The sequence below is a fragment of the Rhipicephalus microplus genome, chromosome 7 (genome assembly GCF_043290135.1).
Source record: "Rhipicephalus microplus isolate Deutch F79 chromosome 7, USDA_Rmic, whole genome shotgun sequence".
Taxonomy (NCBI): domain Eukaryota; kingdom Metazoa; phylum Arthropoda; class Arachnida; order Ixodida; family Ixodidae; genus Rhipicephalus; species Rhipicephalus microplus.
This window is the reverse complement of record NC_134706.1, coordinates 9,721,191-9,741,764: the sequence shown is the minus strand read 5'-3', so window position 1 is coordinate 9,741,764 and position 20,574 is coordinate 9,721,191. Positions and strand designations below refer to the sequence as shown.

The following is a 20,574-nucleotide window of genomic DNA, read 5'->3' as shown; positions in this document are numbered from 1 at the left end:
CGCCGCGTGCCTGAACCAGATGCGGAGCCCCTCGCGACGCAGACATCAACGCAGGGGGCAACGTAAACTAACCTACGTCACGAGTTTGTGTTGGCGGGTTGCTGGCACGCGCCTTGCGCTACCTGCGATTTTCCTCCTTCGTGCTTGCGGTTTCGCGTGTGCCGTCGGTGCGGCAACTGCATCACAGTTTTGCGTATAGTCACGTGGCCAGCTGTGTTGACCTTACACACGGAAGTGCTCCTGCCTAGTTCGGTGCTCTTTGAAAGCGAAACTGAAGCCGGGCGCTCTAAAAACGCGCCTAAATAAATAACCGTCATGCACTCGCGCTTACGTGGTTTCTAGCCGTGATAAGTGGGTCATAAGATAAGTGGCTCATAAGCTATATATGAAAAACTAGCTACCCTGTTTACGAGGTGTCTCCTGACGGGAAGAGTACCCTGAGAGTCTTGGAAGAACGCTAGCATCATCTTAATACATAAGAAAGGAGATGACAAGGACTTCAAGAATTACAGGCCGATTAGCTTGCTCTCTGTAGTATACCAGCTATTTACAAAGGTAATTGCTAACAGAGTAAAGAAAACACTAGAATTCAAACAACCAAAGGAACAAGCAGGATTTCGATTACGCTACTCAACAATCGACCACATTCATACTATCAATCAGGTAATAGAGAAATGCTCAGAATATAACTAACCACTATACATAGCCTTCGTAAATTACGAGAAGGCGTTTGATTCAGTAGAAATATCAGCCGTCATGCAGACACTGCGGAATCAGGGCGTCGATGAAGTATATATAAACATTCTGGAAGAAATCTACAGGGGATCAACTGCTACCATAGCGCTTCATAAAGAAAGCAACAGAATACCAATCAAGAAGGGTGTAAGGCAGGGGGACACAATCTCCCCAATGCTATTTACCGCGTGCTTACAGGAGTGTTTCAGAAGCCTAGAATAGGAACAGTTAGGTATAAGAGTTAATGGAGAGTACCTTAGTAACCTGCGCTTCGCCGACGACATTGCATTGCTGAGTAACTCAGGAGACGAATTGCAACTCATGATTACGGAGTTAGACAAGGAGAGCAGAAAGGTGGGTTTCAAAATGAATCTGCAGAAAACGAAAGTAATGTACAACAACCTCGGAAAAGAGCAGCGCTTCGAGATAGGTAATAGTGCGCTTCAAGTTGTAAAAGCCTATGTCTACTTAGGGCAGGTAATAACCGCGGAGCCGAACCACGAGATTGAAATAACTAGAAGAATAAGAATGGGGTGGAGCACATTCGGCAATTACTCTCAAATTATGACAGGTAGATTGCCATTATCCCTCAAGAGGAAGGTATATAACAGCTGTATCTTGCCGGTACTTGGCTACGGAGCAGAAACCTGGAGACTTACAAAGAGGGTTCAGCTTAAATTGAGAACGACGCAGCGAGCAATGGAAAGAGAAATGGTAGGTGTAACCTTAAGAGACAAGAAGAGAGCAGAGTGGATTAGGGAACAAACGAGGGTTAAGGATATCATAGCTGAAATAAAGAAGAGGAAATGGACATGGGCCGGGCATGTAGCGCGTAGACAGGATAACCGCTGGTCGCTAAGGGTAACTAACTGGATTCCCAGAGAAGGCAAGCGGGTTAGGGGGAGACATAAGGTTAGGTGGGCAGACGAGATTAAGAAGTTTGCGGGTATAAATTGGCAGCAGCAAGCACAGGACCGGGTTAACTGGCGGAACATGGGAGAGGCCTTTGTCCTGCAGTGGACGTAGTCAGGCTGATGATGATCATGATGATGAAGCTATCTATTGCAATGACAACAACAATATGACAAGGTGCGATATTTTTGTTTGAGTGCTCCTAATAGGAAAGTTAGGTGGCGAGCATGCGCGTGCGCAGGGGAAGGTTCGTCGCAGTATTCCCTTCCTATTATATCAATGTACTGGGTTAATTTGCCCCCTCCCCCCCCCCCCATTTAGGTGACTACGGGGGAGATTAGCTGGCTGACATGGGCATGCAGGCATGGGGTGTTTCATATAGTTTCCTAAAATTAACTAGAGGGGACTCTGGCGCTGCGATCGTTCAGCGACCATGGGAATGATGGTATAGTACACACATTTGCCTAGTCTTCGTACTTGCTGGCGGCTAATCCTACTTGCGGCTTCGTCTATTGCTGTGTTTCGGTTTTGTTTTGAAAAAAAAGATTCAACCCTTTTGAACCTCGTGACCCAATTTGGAAAGGTAAGTTGAAAAAAAAAATAGGGTGGTGAAGCGCAATCGCTGAACATTTGCTGATTTTTGTTTCGTGAGAAAACAGCTTCAAGCCACACGAACACACTCGGAGCCAAAAGCAGACCAGAAGTACGAAGTTTAGACAAACGTGTGTACTACCCATCATTCCCATGCTCACTGAAGCGCCGTGCGTTGCAGCTCCCATAGACACTAGCGCCAGAGTTCCCTCTAGTGTATATTAGGAAATTCTATGGAGTGTTTCACGTCTTCTGACTTCGTTATCTTTTCAAATAAATTCAAACGACACAATTGAATGGCGTGATATTTGCAGCAAAAGGGCAGTAACGACAAAAGTTATATAAAATTAAAACCCAGTCAGTGATCCCTTAATTTCTCTCACGACAGTTCACTCAGTAAATTGCTCACTGATTCAAGAACATAATGCGACTTCAGAAGCTAATAAAGACGACACTAGAAAATTTCTTATCAAGCCAAACAGCACAAGAAACGATGCGCTATAAATATTGTTTAGAATAATAGAACGTAAAAGTTTGCAATGAAAAAAAAAACGCTAGGTGATAAGCGAAATCTGGTTTGTTTGCAGCCACTATCCCCCCTCTCCTGTGCTGGGGTGCCAAACCGGTTACTTGCAACAGGTTATCTTCCCTAGCTGAGTTTTTCTTTTCATCTATTTCTCTCTCTCTCTCTCTCTTGGTACAGTGTTCCACACAGCAGTGATACGAGCATTTTACGTTGTTTACTATAATATGTATATGTAGCACGTATTTTAAGCCTAACTATGCTAATACGGATGAATTTTCACGCTTTGCAGGTAAAGAAATAAGGTTGAATGCATAGCATCAACTAACAGATGGAAAAGTTCAGTAATCAGGTAGACCTCTCCCCTTGAGCTGATTAGGGGTATGGTCATCAACATGTACCCTCGGAAGTACCAGTCAGACTAAGCAAGCCTAAAGTGACAGATGGATACCTTCTCGGCGTAACTGTGACCGCACGCTTTCTGGATGTCCCGTCACTCACACTCATCAATATGAAGTATTTGATTTTATTGGCTTGGCACACAAGTTTAAAAAGAAATGTCCCAAAAAAAGGCTAAAAAAATGCCGTCGTATAAATAAAGCAGCGATAAAAACTCCGGGCTTCCCTGAAGAACGCTTAAAGTAGCACAATACAGGAAATCCTACTAAAGTCTTCCAATGTTTTCTACACATGTTGGAAGCCTATACTTGTTACGCAGGGTCTGCTGCGGACGGCACATCTCCAGCATTGCTCGGCGCCGGACCTCAGGGTAGCCGCTTCAACGCTGCAGGTGACCGTCCGGACGGGAGCAGCCGCGCCAAGGTGCCGCCGATCGAGCTGTCGTACGACTCGGACGTTGTGACCGTGGCCGACATCGAGAGGCTGGGAGACGCCAAACTGGAGCGCACCGTTCGTGGCTACTACGACAGCGGGGCCGACAGGGAACAGACGTTGAGGGAGAACGTGCAGGCTTTCTCCAGGTACTTAACCATGGGACTTCCTCCCATACACGCAAAGCCACGAAAGCCCTCTTGCACTTCTTAAGGACCACCAGACTTCAAGACCGCTTGTGAAAGAACAGTGTGACACCGTGCTGTGTAGTCTCGAGCTGACTATTCATCCTTCTATTTCTTACTCCTCTTCTTTTCTATCTCTTTCCCCCACCCCAAGTGTAGGGTAGCCAACCGAGCCAAGCTTGGTTAACCTCCCTGCCTTTCCTCTCTATTTATCTCTCTCTCTCTCTCTCTCTCTCTCTCTCTCTCTCTCTCTCCACGATAAAGATAATGATAATAAATATTTGCGACTTAACGTCCCAAAATCACGATATGATAATGAGGCACGCCGTATAGCGGAGGGCTTTAACGTGCACTGACATAGAACGGTACAGCACGGGCCTCCACCATCTCACCTCCATCGAAACGCCACCGCCACGTCCGGAATCGAACCCGCGACCTCCGAGTCAGCAGCTGAGCACCCTAATCTCTGACGAACCACGACGGATACCGGGGGACTTCTGATTTGTGACATACATATGTGTAAGTTCTAGTGCGCTCACGTCGTGTCGCTGAGAGGAGGTGGAGGGCGTTCGTGTCGTGCGATAACGTCATACTTCAGAAACAGCGTGCACTAACGAACACGGGACAAGCATGGTTATGAAGTGTTTCTTAACACCACTTGTACTTGATCAGCTAGAAAAAAATTTCGTGGAAAGATGTCCGTGAGGCAACCAACTCCGATAGAATAAGGTATTTATGCGACATCTTAGAAAGATGCTTTAACCTTCAGGTTCACACAATAGTCAATGATAGCTATTACGTGCCCCATGATCGGGTTAGTGCCATTCTGTAAACTAATTGAGCAATTTCTTACCCAAGCGCTTGTGTGGGTAACAGCTGAAGAATCTGAGACATAAAATACAGAATTTTAGCGTTGGGACCCCACAGCGACAGCAGCGTATCAAAGATCTTGCATTCTTATTCACTCTTCCTGTGCGCAGCTGACGAACAGAAGAAAGCTGGAAGAGCACGAAATAACGCATGTGCATCAGGACCGAACGGCAAGGGGGACACGGCACTAGAACTTGCGACCCCCACAGGGCAACCAGAATACAACCCAAACGCTCACATAAGCCACCACTTTCGCAAAGCTAGATATTCCACAGTTCTTCGCTACTTCCTTGTTTAACTTCAGGAAATATTTCATTACGTGATACTTTCCATATTTTATTTTTTATTTATTTACAAAATACTGCAGACCCATTTAAGGGCCCCAGCAGGAGGGGCAAAGATCATAACATTGCACACAGGTGTAAACAGCAAGACCAAAAAAAGATACATCATATACAAAAACATATACATATTGGTATGCCTTTGGCGCGGCGTCATCGGAAAAGACATGCCTCAAAACCGTTAAGATTGTATAACTGTAGTATTTGACTAGTGTGTTTTGACTAGTGTATAACTGTAGTATTTGACCCTCAAATAGCCCGAAATACAAGGCTCAGATAACTTGCAATGGGATGCTCGGGTACCGCGTCCAATATTTTTTACAGCGAAAGCTGTATGGGGTTAGGAGAAACTAAAACTGTTCGGCAGCGGCGTCAGAAGCGGTCTCCATTGGCTGCGTTATCAGTTACGTCATTCGCAGCGTCGTACCCAAGCACGCGCGCCCTCAGCTGCAGTGTGAGGTAGCACTGCGAAACGCAATTAACCGCTCATTACACTTCTTACATTACCCTGCCGCGGTGGACTACTGGCTAAGGTACTCGGCTGCTGACCCGCAGGTCGCGGGATCGAATCCCGGCTGCGTCGGCTGCATTTCCGATGGAGGTGGAAATGTTGTAGGCCCGTGTGCTCAGATTTGGGTGCACGTTGAAGAACCCCTGGTGGTAGGAATTTGCGGAGCCCTTCACTACGACGTCTCTCAAAATCAAATGGTGGTCTTGGGACGTTAAACCCAACATACAAACCACTTCTTACATGACATCATGTGAGGCAAAATGTGCGGCATGTGAATGAAACACTGTGGTAAACCCAAGCCAAAAGTGTGCCTAACCTTACTAAGGAGCGCGAACATGTAGCCAATAATTTTGAAAGGTAAATACGTAATTCTGTATTATTCTGCCAATTATTGCAATTTCGTGCTTGTATATATTTATCAAGTGTTGTTTCCCATTTTTACATGTAACATGCCCCTCCCCTCTGTAATGTGAAAACCTTGAGGGTGTAATAAATAAAATAAATAAAGGTTTCAGTGCAACGGCGGGTTGAACCCACCGCTAAACACCGAGGTCGAACGCTTCAGCTTTCGCTGGTTAACCATTTGCGCAGAGCACTTAGGCGGTAATTTTTTCTTTCTTTATGCGATTGGGATACACAAAATATACCTGTAATCACCACAAATACAGTGCGTCCGGGAGGCGTTGTTTCACTTATGGTGATTGTCTTCTCGCTTCAATACAGGTACCGCTTTAGACCCGACGTGCTGGTGGACGTGTCCAAAACGAGCACGGCGACAACTGTGCTTGGCCGGGAGATATCGATGCCCATTGGCATAGCACCGACGGCGTTGCAGAAGATGGCCCACCCCGTCGGAGAGGTGGGAACCGCTAAAGGTATCACCACCGGTGAAGCAGAGAGCAGGTTTGATAATACCTGCTATTTTCCTCACCTTAATATCGTACAAGTAGTTGTCTCTTGGGCAGTATATGGCCAGCATCAATTTTGGAGGAAGTTAGTGTAAATTTAAGAGCTCGTTTTTTGTTTGTTTTTTTGTTAGACGCAATATTAATGAGAACTGACAGACAATGATAGTAAAATAAATACAGGGGATATTATTAGGAGTAATTGTAATGTAAATTAATAACCATTGTGGGGGTTTATTGTTCCAAAACCATCATATGGTTATGAAAGGCGCCGTAGTAGGGGGCTCCGGAAATTTCAACCGCCTTGGGTTCTTAAACATGCACCCAAATCTGAGCACACAGGCCTACAGCATTTTCGCCAATATCGAAATAATGTAAATTAGAAACAAGTGGACGAAAACATACCTTGGCACACGCAGGATTCGAACCTGCAGACGACCTTCGAATAACGCGCTCGATGCTCGACCACTGAGCTACGGTGGTGGTCATGTCCCTGTCCACTTTATAGTGTATATATGTGCATCATTTACACGTTTCAGCGTCAGTCAGCGCCACCTTTTGCCATTTTGGCGAGCGTGGAACAGTCTTTTTTGCGCATTGGCGTGACGTAGCACGTGACGCCAACAGGCAAAATAAATCTTGCAACACAGTATACTACATTAAGCCTTGAAAGCTGGGAAAATTGGTACGGATTTATCTTCTAGCAAACGGCACAGCAAGCAAGTTACAAATAAAGAACGAATGGAGATGGACGAGCGCAGATTGAATCAGTTGCGAGTCAGTCACCGACAAAATGCTGATTTTGCTCTCGCAACCAACGACGCCGGAATTTTAACGAATCGAGCTCTTCAACTCTATCGCGTTAAAAAGGGCGTTTCTGCTCCGCTAAGACTAACAATTTGGTGCAGGCCGACGGTTTCTTCTCCTTGCCTCACAATAAAGAATGTACCTGTAAGTGCGTTTTGTGGGTCATTTGTGTGTGAGAAATGCAGGGAATGTCGCGATTTGCTTGCTATTCAGTGCGTGACCTTCCAATCTGCTGCTATCGCGTTCATTGCTTCGCCTTTGCGGCGAAGCTGTGACTTAATTTTGTGATTGCCTACTTTACGTGTCGCAATGAAAAACGCTCGCTTCAACGCTGGCATAAGAAATAACTGTGGCAACGCTTAGTGAAAGTGGCATTTCTTCAGCAATGTGTGATCAGACAAGATCAAAAACTGCTATAAGGCCCTGATAGATTTGAGACAAGGTACAGGGCTGGAAGATAGACTCTTGCGAGGCCACAGTACTACGCCGTTAATAGAAAGCTTTAGAATAGCATCAGCAGGCGTTGCGGGCGCCATATGAGCTTTATAATAGCGTTTGACACCCCTGGGGAAAAACCTAGGGACTTTAGCCCCCCCCCCATCCCCCTGCCCGCAACCCCAAATGCACAGCAGCTACACCACAGCCTCGACACCAGCGCTTTGCAGGCTTTACGGGCCGCACGCTATTTCAGATTTTCTGAGGGCGGACCACAAGCGCCGTTACAACGCATGCACAGAGGCAGCGACCACACCGCAAGGGCTTGCTGCGCGCTATTCTAAAACTCCCTATCGTATATACGCATAACTTGTTTCTGTTTTCATCGTCACACTTCATCGTTTTTTCCACTCTGTCCCTCTTCCCCGGTGCCGAGTAGCAGGTCACATCATTGATTGATATGTGGGGTTTAACGTCCCAAAACCACCATATGATTATGAGAGACGCCGTAGTGGAGGGCTCCGGAAATTTCGACCACCTGGGGTTCTTTAACGTGCCCCCAAATCTGAGCACACGGGCCTACAGCCTTTTCACCTCCATCGGAAATACAGCCGCCGAAGCCGGGATTCGATCCCGCGACCTGCGGGTCAGCAGCCGAGTACCTTAGCCACTAGACCACCGCAGCGGGGCGAGTAGCAGGTCACAGTGAACTAGCTAAGGCCGACCATGCTGCATCCTGATAAATCATCTCTCTATCTCTCTAAACAATATTGGGTCTAACAAAGAAAAAACAATAACTTAAAAACTTCCATTTCTTTCCGATATTTCTACAGCGGCCGAGGCAGCAGGCACCGTGATGATCCTGAGTACCCTGAGCACCATAGCGATGGAAGAGGTGCGCCGGAGCGCGCCCAACTGCCTGCTGTGGTACCAGCTGTACGTCTACCAGAACCGCTCACTCACCGAGTCGCTGGTCAGGCGAGCCGTCCGGGCGGGATACTCGGCCCTGGTGCTCACCGTCGACGCGCCCGTGTTCGGACTCAGGGTGGCCGACGTCAAGAACAATTTCAGCCTGCCAGCGGGACTCAAGTAAAGACGCCGCTCCTCTAGTGCCTTCTCTTGGTCCGTCTAATCGTGCGTGTGTTCGCCAGTGCCACTTGAAGCTATGGCAGTCCGCGAGAAACATCTTTTTGCTAACAGACGTCACGCACTAAGTGATTTTTTTTTACGAACTTGCCACGTGTGTTCCCTATTTGAAGAAGCAGAGCATAAACGCCGCGCACTTGAACTGGTCCAGCATATGTTGGGGAAGGCGAGACGGTCAACGCACAAGGACACAGCACTTACTTCCAACTGATTATTATCAGTTAGAAAGTATTGCGCAAGCGTAGAAATAACACCCGGGAGTAACGCCAAAGTAACAGAGCACCATCACAGCGCCGCAGACCAAAGTGTCATATAGCGGGTTCGCCTGATCAGGGAAGGACATTTCGTATTAAGATAAACCCAAGGAAGGGGCGCTAATACATGGGATTCCAGCCCTTCCTATAAAATTGCACTCTTAAAATTTCTCGCGCTATTTGTGACGGCTGATTTTTGAACACTTCACATTGATCAAGCTTCGAGGGGCATCCACAGTTCAATAAGGCTTGCTGTCAGGCGACTTCGTTCATAGCTGGAAAAGAATTCATCGGCGCAAGCCAAGAACATCCACAGGCAAGGGGCACGGACGAGCACACACTCGCAAACGAATCCTTCTAAACTAATGCTTAGTTTGCGAAACCTTCACGCATGCGTATACGCCAAAAAAACAACAACAAAAATACAGTAAGGCCTGTTATCACAACTTATCAGCTAGGAAGGCAAACTTATTTTCAAGCAGAAAGAGAAGACGGGATGCTGATACGTTGGTCTCCAACTCACGTAACATGCATCGCCTGAGCTAGTTCACCTCCCACCTTGCCTTTGGTTCTTCGTAACATAGACGTGCTGTTCAGGAAAGGTTCACAAGAGCACCCTTTGCTGTGATGCAGCAAATGCAGACCTGTGACATTTTTGAGTCACAATGCATGCTCTCTTGGGCGATGACTTATAAAGCGTCCCTATTGGCCGATGTACTTGTGCGTCAACGTCTGAGTAGAGCGCGCGAGCAGCCAGTTTTTTGCTCTTCTGACAGACACCTTGCGGCAGTTTGGGGCTTTGACGTGGTGTGTCAGGGACATGCACGGCCTAATAGCCATGCTGACCCCGTCAGAGCATATCCGTTTACGACAGACTGTGACACTGCCATGACGGCATTAGACAATGCTATCCAAAACCCCTAGGTCTTCACAACAAAAATAAGCGAATCTTCAATAGACAGTGTGGTATTTATTTGGATTTTTTGTGCAAATAATGTACTCTTGTCACGGCACTCTTGTTCAGGAACTGTATTTTAGTAACACATCACCAGCAATTTCTTCAAAGTCTGTTAGCGACGAAAACATCCTGCGAGTGCATTCGCAGGAATATTCACGTGTGTGCCCTCTCCTGCTTTCAGACTGGCCAATCTGGAAGGCTCCCTCTCGTACCTCTCGTCCATGTCAGGCTCGGGGCTCACCGAGTACACGAACAAGCTGTTCAGCCCTTCGGTCACGTGGGCGGACGTGCCCTGGCTCAAAAGAATCTCCGGCCTCCCCATCGTCATAAAGGGCATCGTTACGCGTACGTCGACCATTCTTTGGCTGTGTTACAATACTCACCTGCAGACGGCTAAATAGACAGCTAAATGGATGGCGGCCATCTTAAATCCCCTTCCGATTCTCACGTAGCCGGCAAAGTAGACAGCTCCGAGAAGACCGCATCTTAGACAAATACGATGCAGGTTGCGTTTGCTGTCTGAACAAGATGGCGACTCAGCGAATCGCTCAGATAGATCAAATCTCGCCGGAACGGCCGTCTGCACACAAGCAGACGCTTTTCCAGACGCTCAATGTGAGTAACGTTTATTTGTTTTTGATTTCAACGCGAAATAAGCCAGAAAATACAACTGTTACGTTTGTTTATTTTAGCTTTTTCTTTTCGACTCGAGGTGGCGCATCGTTGCGTAAAAGCCGTCCAGAAGTGTTCCGATTGTCGGACAGCATGGGCTCGGTGCTGTCTTCCAAGCCATCTGCGTAGACTGTCTACGTGCTGTCTAAGAATTGGAAGACAGCCTTTATATGTGAAGCAGCTTATGGTGAAGCTCAATCCAGTTAGAGTAAGCACCCATACTGCGCACGCGCCACAGCTGGCCCAAGCACTGCCAGAATGGGCTTACGTGCTAGCGCGTTCCAGCCTGTGTAAGGGGCTGGGTAAGACGCTGCGCCTTTTCCCCCCTCACACTCTCTCGGAGATAATGTGATGGCATCGGGGAACGAGATTTTGCAGACTCGCGATGATCCAACGCGTTGTACCCCGGTCAGAACGCGCTGGCACGCGCTAGCGCGCCCGGGCCCTAAGTGGCTGTGTAAGACAGCGTGGTTCCTCCCCCTTACACTCTCTCGGAAATCACGTGATGGCGTCAGTGAACAAAATTTTGCCGATGCGCGATGAACCCACGTGCACCCGCGACGCGTGGCGTGCCCCAATCAGAGTTGGGGACGAGTAAAAGCAACAAAAAAACTACAGGGGATCCATGATGTGCACCACTTGCAAGGACGCGTTAACTTCGGGTACGGTGTCCGTGACTAACGGAACCTAAAGACCCGTATTCACAAACCAACCTCATACTTTCCTCGAGTTTTCCCTGTTGGTTTTAAACCTTCATTGTACATGATAAGCAAATTGGACCAGTCTACTTGAACCAGTCTTGTCCTTACCTTTCGCCCTGTTACCATTTTTGTGTCTCTATTACGCATGTAGAGAGTACAGGAAGTTGAAGAAAACGTGAGGTAAGGCCGAGGTTGGTTTGTGAATACGGGCCAGTCTACCATTGTGCTGCTTCGAATAATACTTACTCATGGTTCCCTTTAGTAGGAAATGGTGCAATTTTCCCCCTCAAATAATGCTTCGCACTGAGTTCCCATTTTCTCAGCACACGGCATCCGAGTGGTTAAAATCCGAGTACCCAGTTAAAATCCGAGTACCCAGTGCCGTCCGGCCACCCACCGGTTTCCAATGGGTACAGGCGGGCTTCGGGGCTGTGACGCGGCGCCCCTGGGTGAAGCTTACTCAGCCTGAAGGACTCGCAACCAGTTGCGCGGGGCTCGGTTTCGAGTGGTTAAACCTTCCATAGTACACATAACAAAGGTCTCAGGCGCGCAAGAAGGTGATACGTTGTTAGTACTGCGTATCACCAATACGCATGTAAGGAAAAAAGAACACAATACACATATGCATCATGATAAAGATATCAGAAGAAATTTATACAGCAAATATAATGATGTTGCATGTCTGAGTAGCTCATTTCACCCTCCAAGATACCTTCAAGTTCCTGTAGCGTTTCGTATTTCGTCAAACATCTTGTATGTGTGCGCAGCCGAAGCAGCAATGTACGCACAAACGTACGGCGCAGCAGCTGTAGTGGTGTCCAATCACGGAGGTCGCCAGCTGGACGGAGCACCAGCAACGGTGAGTAAGAGCTTGTTACAAAGCTTACACGTAATAGCACAGTTGAGACGAAATGAGCCCTCTCTTATTGCAAACGGTCATAAGACTGGAGTGAAACGTCTCTTTATAGAAGAGGTGCAGCTTTCTCTCTCTCTCTCTCTCTCTCTCTCTTTTATCGAAAATCCAGTTTGCCGAGAATGTGTTGTAATGGGGCCGGCATAAAAGCTCTTTAAAGGTCACTAAAAGGAAACGACGAATAGGTTTAACTGAATAAAATATATAACAGCGCTAAAGACGAGACACCATAAACGAAGAGGACAGGACGATCGCAGACGTGACACCAGGTGTATTGAAACATACACCACCCTAATGAAAGAACCTCTATAAGCGCGTTATCAATGACAGTCATGCCCACGTGACAAGAGGCGAGACCGCCCAGTACTCTTATTTACTAAAAAGGAAATGCCGCTCTTTCCTGCAAAGATACACGGGTGTGTCGCTGACGCACTCATCAGGCCCTTGTCTAGCTATCCAAGATGACTCCAAGATTTTTCTCGCTCTATAGCTTCCGGCTCGCCCTATCACCTTGGTGCTACTGACGATGAGCTTGCCTCCCCGCGCGCATGCGCCACAACAAGCCAATCGGTGCTTCCCACTTGCGTCTCCTAATGTATTAGCATGCTCCATCAAACGCTTGTTGATACAACTTGCAGTCTGTGCCACGTAAACCATTCCACAGGTCGGGGGAATTCGTAGACCACTCCCGTTTTGTACAGGGTACATACGCACGTCTGTGCTTAACATGGAATCTTACATTGTTTACTTTGCTCGCGTTGGACACGGCACACAAACGCGGTAGCTCGCAAGACGCTGAAAAAAACCATGTCCACTTTGTATCGTTGCGCCACCTTTTTAATGTCATGCGACACCTTGTGTACGTACGGCAGCACTTCAAACTTCCGCCTTTCACTCTTCTCCCAATCATTTCTGTCATTTGCCCTCGCATTTCCGTCGGCGGCCGTAATACGGTGACATATGACGCGCAATAGTCATTCTGCTACAGCCCGAAGCAGCGTCTGCTGGAAACCAGCATTTCGGGGATGACTTGCTTGTTGTAAGGAGAAACCATCTTTGACACATTGTGGTGGCATGACTTCGTTAAAAAGACCTAAAGCATGACACCGCCGTACCCCTCTTCACAAGTTTAGAGTGACAGGAATCAAAAAGCAAAAGGCCCTTGTTCGTGCGCGAATCGGTTCAGATTAATACATCCTACTCTGAAACTCTAACGTGGTTAATTTCGCCAGAACACTTTGAACAATAGAGAAGAAAACGGAAATCAATGTCTCATTTTTGAATTTCGCGCCGAGATGTGACGTCTTGCATTTCGAAGGCATTGTTCACACTTTGGCGACATTGCCCCAACGAAATGTCTCTAAACTCGGTGTGAAAGGAAATGGGTCAACAAACTCACTCCCGTATGTGCAAGACTGGTCTGAAAAATGCGTTAGGCCCCGATCGGTTACTCAAGTAATAAGTTAAGGATAGGGTTGTTTTTAAATATGGGCCTCACTAGTGATTATGCTTGAGACAAACTTTGGCGAGTCTGAGTCTGAGCGAGTCGCAAGGACAATACATATTTCCTAAGTGAGTCTGAGTGAGCCCCCCCCCCCCTTTTTTTTTTCGACCAATATATGGTACCATGGATTAGCTGACAGAAAAAAAATAGGGGTTGGGTTTCTTATGCACAGAATATCACTGGCAACATAAAGGAATACTATAGCATCAGTTAAAGGGTGGCAAGTATCATAATTAAGTTTAGAAAACGTTACAAGATGAAGGTGGTACAGGCCTACATGCCTAGATCGAGCTATTATGATCATTTGGTTAAACGCTTCTATATGAAGACGTATATTCAGCGATTAATAAAGTAAAAACATAGTATACTATACCTATGGGCGACTTTTATACCAAAGTAGACAAGAAACAGGCCGGAGACCATGCAGTTAGGGAATATGGCATCGGCTCTAGAAATGCCAGAGGGGAGTTATTAATAGAGTTCACAGAACGTACTAACAACGTAGTGATAACGTCAAAAGAACGTATACAGTAGAGTTCGCCGAACGCGAGTTGTCGCTGACGGCGCTCACAATCACACGCGCCTTGGTGTGACGCAGAGAATGACGTAGCTGATAAAGCAGCCAATGGAGCCGTTTAGCGTTTCTCGTGGCGAATAGTCTACGGTTTTGCCTAGCTGTATAGAGCTTTCGCTGTAAAAAAATGACCGGAAAAAGTGCGATTGTTAAACGTACGAGTGAAGACGTACATGTACGTCATTAACCATCTTGAAGGCATTCGCGAGAAACGTACATGTACGGCATTGACCCTGAAAGGACTAAAGCTGTTCGCACCAGATCGGAACCACTGATAACCCGTAATCAAATGAATGAGATCGAAGGGCAACAAGTGGAGAACGGATTACGCGACATGTCGGTGTTAAGAAACATTGACACCATGGTTGTAAAAGCAAACTTTACGCTACCAAACTCACGAGTTGGCTCACACAGACTCGCTCAGGATCGTATCGAGCCCTGAGTCATAATCTGAGCGAGTCTCGGAGTTATACGTCTGTTATTCTGTGTCCGTCCGTGCTAACCCGCTTAAGGAAAGTTTTGGAGAGTGCGGGTCCATGGAGGTGAGCCCTAAGGGCAAAGTATGCGTCATGATTGAGATACTGAGCTCCACATGTTTGCCGACTTTTGTGTGACGTCTCTGGCCCCCGCACAGGACAATCATCATTAGCGATTAGGAACGACGTGGGTCCTAGACGACAACGTCGAAATCTGTGACGTCACGGTGATTGGTGTTGTAAATTCAAGGTGGCGGCGCCAACCGCGTTTTCCGCGCGTTAAAAGGCGATGATTGTCGCTCCAAAGGTTCTTAGTGGTATAGTACGCCTGGAAGTCTGGATTAAAGATCCCGCTTATGTATCCTCTCGCCTAGATCACTCCCGCAAAGTTCGCGAATACCGATGTCGCATAAATACTTACAAAAACTCCTTTTTCCCGAAAACCACACACGAATGGAACAACCTACCAGAATATATTGTATCCACCCCGCCACCCTCATTTCAAAATACTCTGTCACAATTTTTGTTGAAATGAAAGATGCCAATTTCTGTCTGCATTTCTGTTTGTGTTTTACTTTTCCTTGATTGCCTCATGTTCCCGAGAATGTGTACACACTGTATAAGCTGAGCATGCTTACTTGTTTTGTTACCGGTATTCATACCCTGTATCAATTTCAAGTTTTATGTCTCCTCCCCCCTACTGTAATGCCCAAACTGGGCGCTGTAGGTACTCGAATAAATAAATAAATAAATAAAGTCAATTTTTCCCAGATGTATTCTATTGCATCTCCACAGTGACGTACGTGACAGAATTAACTGCACTCATTTCTCGTCGTTGACTCTTGCCCTCGCAGATCGAGGCCCTGCCCGAGATCGTGGCTGCCGTCCGAGGTCGCATTGAGGTCTACGTGGACGGCGGAGTGCGCAGCGGTGCCGACGCCGTCAAGGCCCTCAGCCTGGGCGCACGAGCCGTCTTCGTGGGAAGGCCCGCCCTCTGGGCACTCTCGTACAACGTCAGCATCACTTCTTTGCCGTCACCATTTCTTTTCTTTTTTTCAGGCGGCAACAACTGTAGTAATTTTCACTCTTTACGGACAGGGAGATGGTAGCATAAGCGTGCGCACTCGTAGAAGGACCGCGGGGCGCTCACCCCCCTCCCCGCTATTCACTTAAGAGGGGTGGAGGAGGGGGTGGCGCACATCTGTCTCATACATCGACTAAATATACAGGTGGTCGCTGCGATGTAATTACGCCTCCACCTGAAGAAGAGGCCCTTAGCACGCCTATGGTTGGTAATTCTTTGTAATAGGAGCGCGATACCTTGACGCGGACAGGATAGACAAGGACCAGACAGGGACAGGATAGACAGGACAAGCCTTACCTATCCTGTCTGCGTATCACGCTCTCAGTTTCAAACTATCATGAATCGCCGACTCGCCCAATCAACCATTTTGACAAGATATGGTTGGTGGTAATTCACGCGGTAACGCCAAGAATCACATGGACGGTGAAAAGGCGGGCAGAAAGATAGTGTTGGGTTTTATTCTTGCAAGTACGACGGCCGTGTTAATCATCACGTTACTCAGCGACTTAACGAACACTGCCACCCTGCTTTTGGCTTGACTTCTCTCTCTATCTTTCTTTCTCTCTCACACGCGCATAGTTATGGCCTCCGAGATTATCCGGCGAAGGCCACGGCGCAGTTCGCTCTTTCCTATATAGGCGACGCTACGAGTTCGACCCAAACAGGATCCAGGGAACGTAGACAATGCATCAAAAGAAACAAAGGTCAGTCAGGCGAGACAGGTTGTATGCGTGTACCGGTAATTGAAGTAAACCAAGTGATAAAGCAGTTATAACGAAAGGAAATGAACGCCGTTTTAACCGCTAACCTGTTAAAGGTGGCGACAATCTCTACGGTTCACAGTAACGCGAGACTTGCGCTACAGCAGCATCAGTTTTCTTCCGCTGCATACCGCATCAAATTCGCGCTCTCACGAGACACTGTCAGAGCGCTGAGCAATTTGGAGGACGTAAAAAAAGGAGGCATGTAGGAAAGGGTGTTTCAGCCTCACGGTCGTGAAAACTGGGCAGGGCCCAAGCGTGCAGTGTGCGCCGGTCTTTCTCAAAGCGAAACCTTTGCTCTTGGCTGATTACTCCTACCTCTCGGATAACTTTCATCGAGGACAGTTGGCCTTAGAGACAGATTTTAGTGTCTCATTCTATTTATTTCTTTGTTTTTCTCTTTCCCTATATTTTGTCTTTTCTGCCTTTCTCTTTGTAACATCTCTTTTCTATCATCTTTTACTCCTCTCACGCCCTTCCCCAACCCAGGGCGTCCAGCCGGTCTAAGAACTGGCTCAGCTCCCTGTTTCTCCGCTTCTTTCTTCGTTGGCAATGAAGGGGAAGCTGCAGAGGCGAAGCCCCTGCACATGTCCTCCTGCGCGAAGTATACTCCGGTTGCGCTCGTTTCGAATGACGGTCATGTTCGAATAATAACACTGCATGCTATATGCTGTCGGCTTTGACAGCCGTTTGTGAGTGAAATTCGTCACAAGCTCCCTCGGCGGGTTATCAAAATAGCTAGAGGGCGACGAGCGCGCGCCCAAAGACGAAGACGCCATTTTGACTGTAAGGTCCACGTAAATGTGCGACGTTTTCACTCGAGCTAAAACGCAAAATGACACTGCTTAAAGGGAAACAAATATAAGTATCTTCCAACAACGTGCTGCGTTTTTAGGGGCGAAGCTCTTTATGGCGTCACCCGTTCGTCCCGTTATCGTTTGTAACCATCGGTGGCACATACCCGTTTGGCACCGGGGGGCGAAACTCCTTAAGCCGTGGGTTGTGCGCCCTCTATTTATGCAGTAGGTAGCCACCTCTCATTTAGTTCTCGGAGTGTCCGCTAGATGGCGGTACTTGTATATGATGAATATATGAAGAAAAGAGGCGGGCTGGCGGTATTTGGAGTGTTCACTGGACGGACGGACGTACAGACGCACGGACAAACAGATCAACCCACAATTGGACGGACGGATGAACGCTTCGCCCCACTGATCATCATTCAGTCCGTGGATATGCCGCAATTTTTTTTTAAACAGCACTCCGTAGAAAATAAGTCAACGTTGTTTATGATTTTTTACGCGGAAAATATGGACACAATTGTGGCACTATATTCGTAAGCGGTGGCCCACGCCGACTTTGGCTGCGTAGTCCTCGCTTCGTTGTCAAGAAAAGCTGTCCGCGAGTATAGCCACCGGTCCACTAACGCACAATCAAGTTTTGCAGATATATTCAGGAAGTGGTGTTTCGACTGCACTTTACCGTGAGATGTAAGGTACTCGGCTGCTGACCCGCAGGGCGCGGGTTCGAATCCCGGCTGCGGCGGCTGCATTTCCGATGGAGGCGGAAATGTTGTAGGCCCGTGTGCTCAGATTTGGGTGCACGTTAAAGAACCCCAGGTGGTCTAAATTTCCGGAGCCCTCCACTACGGCGTCTCTCATAATCATATAGTGGTTTTGGGACGTTAAACCCCATATATCAATCAATTTACCGTGAGATGCACGCTTGTGCCTCTGCTTCAGATAAGAAACTTGAGCGTCTTGGTAAATATTATCAGATTCTTACAGCGCTGCTAACGTAAACATAATGTTTTAAGCAGCAACGACGAACTTTTAACACGCAATGTTGATAATATGAACCGGTGGAGGGTAGTGTAATAATTTACCCCTTTTTTCGTGGAACCTTCCGTTAATGATGAACCGTGACGTCGACATTGAATGCCGGCACGACAAAACCCCGTGCTGATTCACTCACTTTTTAAAAATTGCGCTTCACAAAGTGCGCCCTTCACTTCTCCTAGTGCTTCCCAACACACAAGTACAATCAGCGAAAATGCACCGACATGCACCCGCTGCCAGTTTTTACAATAGCGAAGACGTTGGAACAGTGACTGCATTGCGCAATCTCGTAAGCGGCTTCCACACCTGCCAGCCGAAATAACGGCACGCAGTCGGATCAACCAACACCACGTTATAATCACCTTCACAATCCTCTAAAAGTTATTTAGAATAAATAAAATACCCAACGCGTGTAGAGCACCATGCAGTATCATGTGAACTTCGCTATTTACATTCCTACAAGCTCACTGTCACCATGCTTCAGAGGACTACATGCTACGTTATTTATTTATTTATTCAAAATACCTTACAAGCCCACTGAAGGGTATTGAGTAAGGGGGGCATCAGCATACAAACGAAATAACAATAAAGGAGAAAAGCAGACGACAAAATATATACATATATAAATGATTACAAAAATCAAGGTGCAACAGCGTTATACAATACTAGAGTGCAACGAAATCAGCTTGTCACGAAAAATTTCACGGTTACAAATGGATACAACATGATCCGGAAGATCGTCCCAATATGCAATGGCTCGAAGTAGTGATGATAAGTTAAATGCCTGCGTGTGACCATGAACGCGCATAAAACTACAGGCATTGTGAATGCGCTGGGAAGTGCGCGCAGGAGAATAAAGTGGCAAACAGTGAATTTCGTTACTATAAATGTACCTATGAAACAGACATAAAAGAGCAATGTTGCGGCGTATTTCTAGTGACTGAAATGCAAGGTCTTGTTTTATTAGGGTAATACTAGAATGATAGCTTATAGTAACGTACTAAAATGCCACCGGATACCACTGTTGACCAATTTCGAAAAGTACTACTGCAGTTTTATACTTTCTCGTATCAGTGAGTGATGATTGAAACAAAATGAGCGACTTGTTCCCCTCTCGCTTTGACGAACAGTGGCGTCTTTTTCTTCCTCCCTGCAGGGTACAGAAGGCGTCGCTAGGATGCTCGACATATTAAGATCCGAGTTAGAGCGAACCATTGCATTGCTGGGTAAGAAGTTCGCGTTCTCTAATAGTATGGAGAAACGGGCGTCTAACCTATTCGTTCACCTTTGCGTGACTTCCTTTACAGGTTGTCCAGACTCCAACAGGCTCACGTCGAGGTACATCGTCCGGGAAGAATATTACTCAAAGCTCAACTGGAGAAATTTCCCTCGTCAAGAACTTTGAACAAAGAAGAACGACGCTTACCCATCGCCTCAGTTTGCTGAAACCGTTAGAACGAATGCAACCCTTGAAAATAAGTGGGACGCTCGAAGATTAAAGTTTACGAGGGTAGACGGAGGTTCTCCTGCAGAACTCTAAGACAGTGGCGTAGCCAGTGAGCGGCACCCACCCCTCTCCCCGCGAATATGTTTTTCGCCATCGCATACAGAGCGAAAATGACAATTTCAAGCGGGTGTCCTTAATAAAATCAAACAGTAACCCACCCTCCCCCCCCCTAAAAAAATTTCTGGCAACGCCCCCGCTCCGATACATGCTGACGGTACGTCGACCGCAAGTTCCACGGCCTTTCAAAACGACAAGATTGCGAGGACTCTAATAAAATCCTGCTCAAATGGTCGTTCATACGTTTCATTCCTTTTTGTAAGTCTTTCAGCCTTGGCGCCGTGAAATCAGATGACGCACCAAATTTCAATCAATCGAATCAGTATTTATTCGATCAATCGTGTTTTTCCCTAGCACTTCGACAACGAATTGAAAACATTTAATTCTTGGGCCAGTATGTCTTCAATGATCGCCACTGCAATCAGCAACATTATCGTAGCACTCTTGAGAAGTAGCGAGCCACACATTAGAGAGGTGCTGTATCAT

The 20,574-nt window shown here is 47.1% G+C and overlaps 1 protein-coding gene across 1 annotated transcript in view; it reads left to right on the top strand.

Annotated features, from left to right (window-relative positions):
* The window catches only part of LOC119179704 (uncharacterized), a 30,418-nt gene extending 10,095 nt beyond the window's left edge, over positions 1–20,323 (top strand). The window contains exons 4-11 of the mRNA XM_075868631.1: positions 3,480–3,741; positions 6,223–6,374; positions 8,480–8,735; positions 10,186–10,349; positions 12,145–12,236; positions 15,699–15,857; positions 19,681–19,750; positions 19,832–20,323. Coding sequence (XP_075724746.1) covers positions 3,480–3,741; positions 6,223–6,374; positions 8,480–8,735; positions 10,186–10,349; positions 12,145–12,236; positions 15,699–15,857; positions 19,681–19,750; positions 19,832–19,929 — 1,253 coding nt within the window. The 3' untranslated portion in view covers positions 19,930–20,323. The remainder of the gene's footprint in view (positions 1–3,479; positions 3,742–6,222; positions 6,375–8,479; positions 8,736–10,185; positions 10,350–12,144; positions 12,237–15,698; positions 15,858–19,680; positions 19,751–19,831) is intronic.
* The last annotated feature ends 251 nt before the right edge of the window (positions 20,324–20,574 follow it).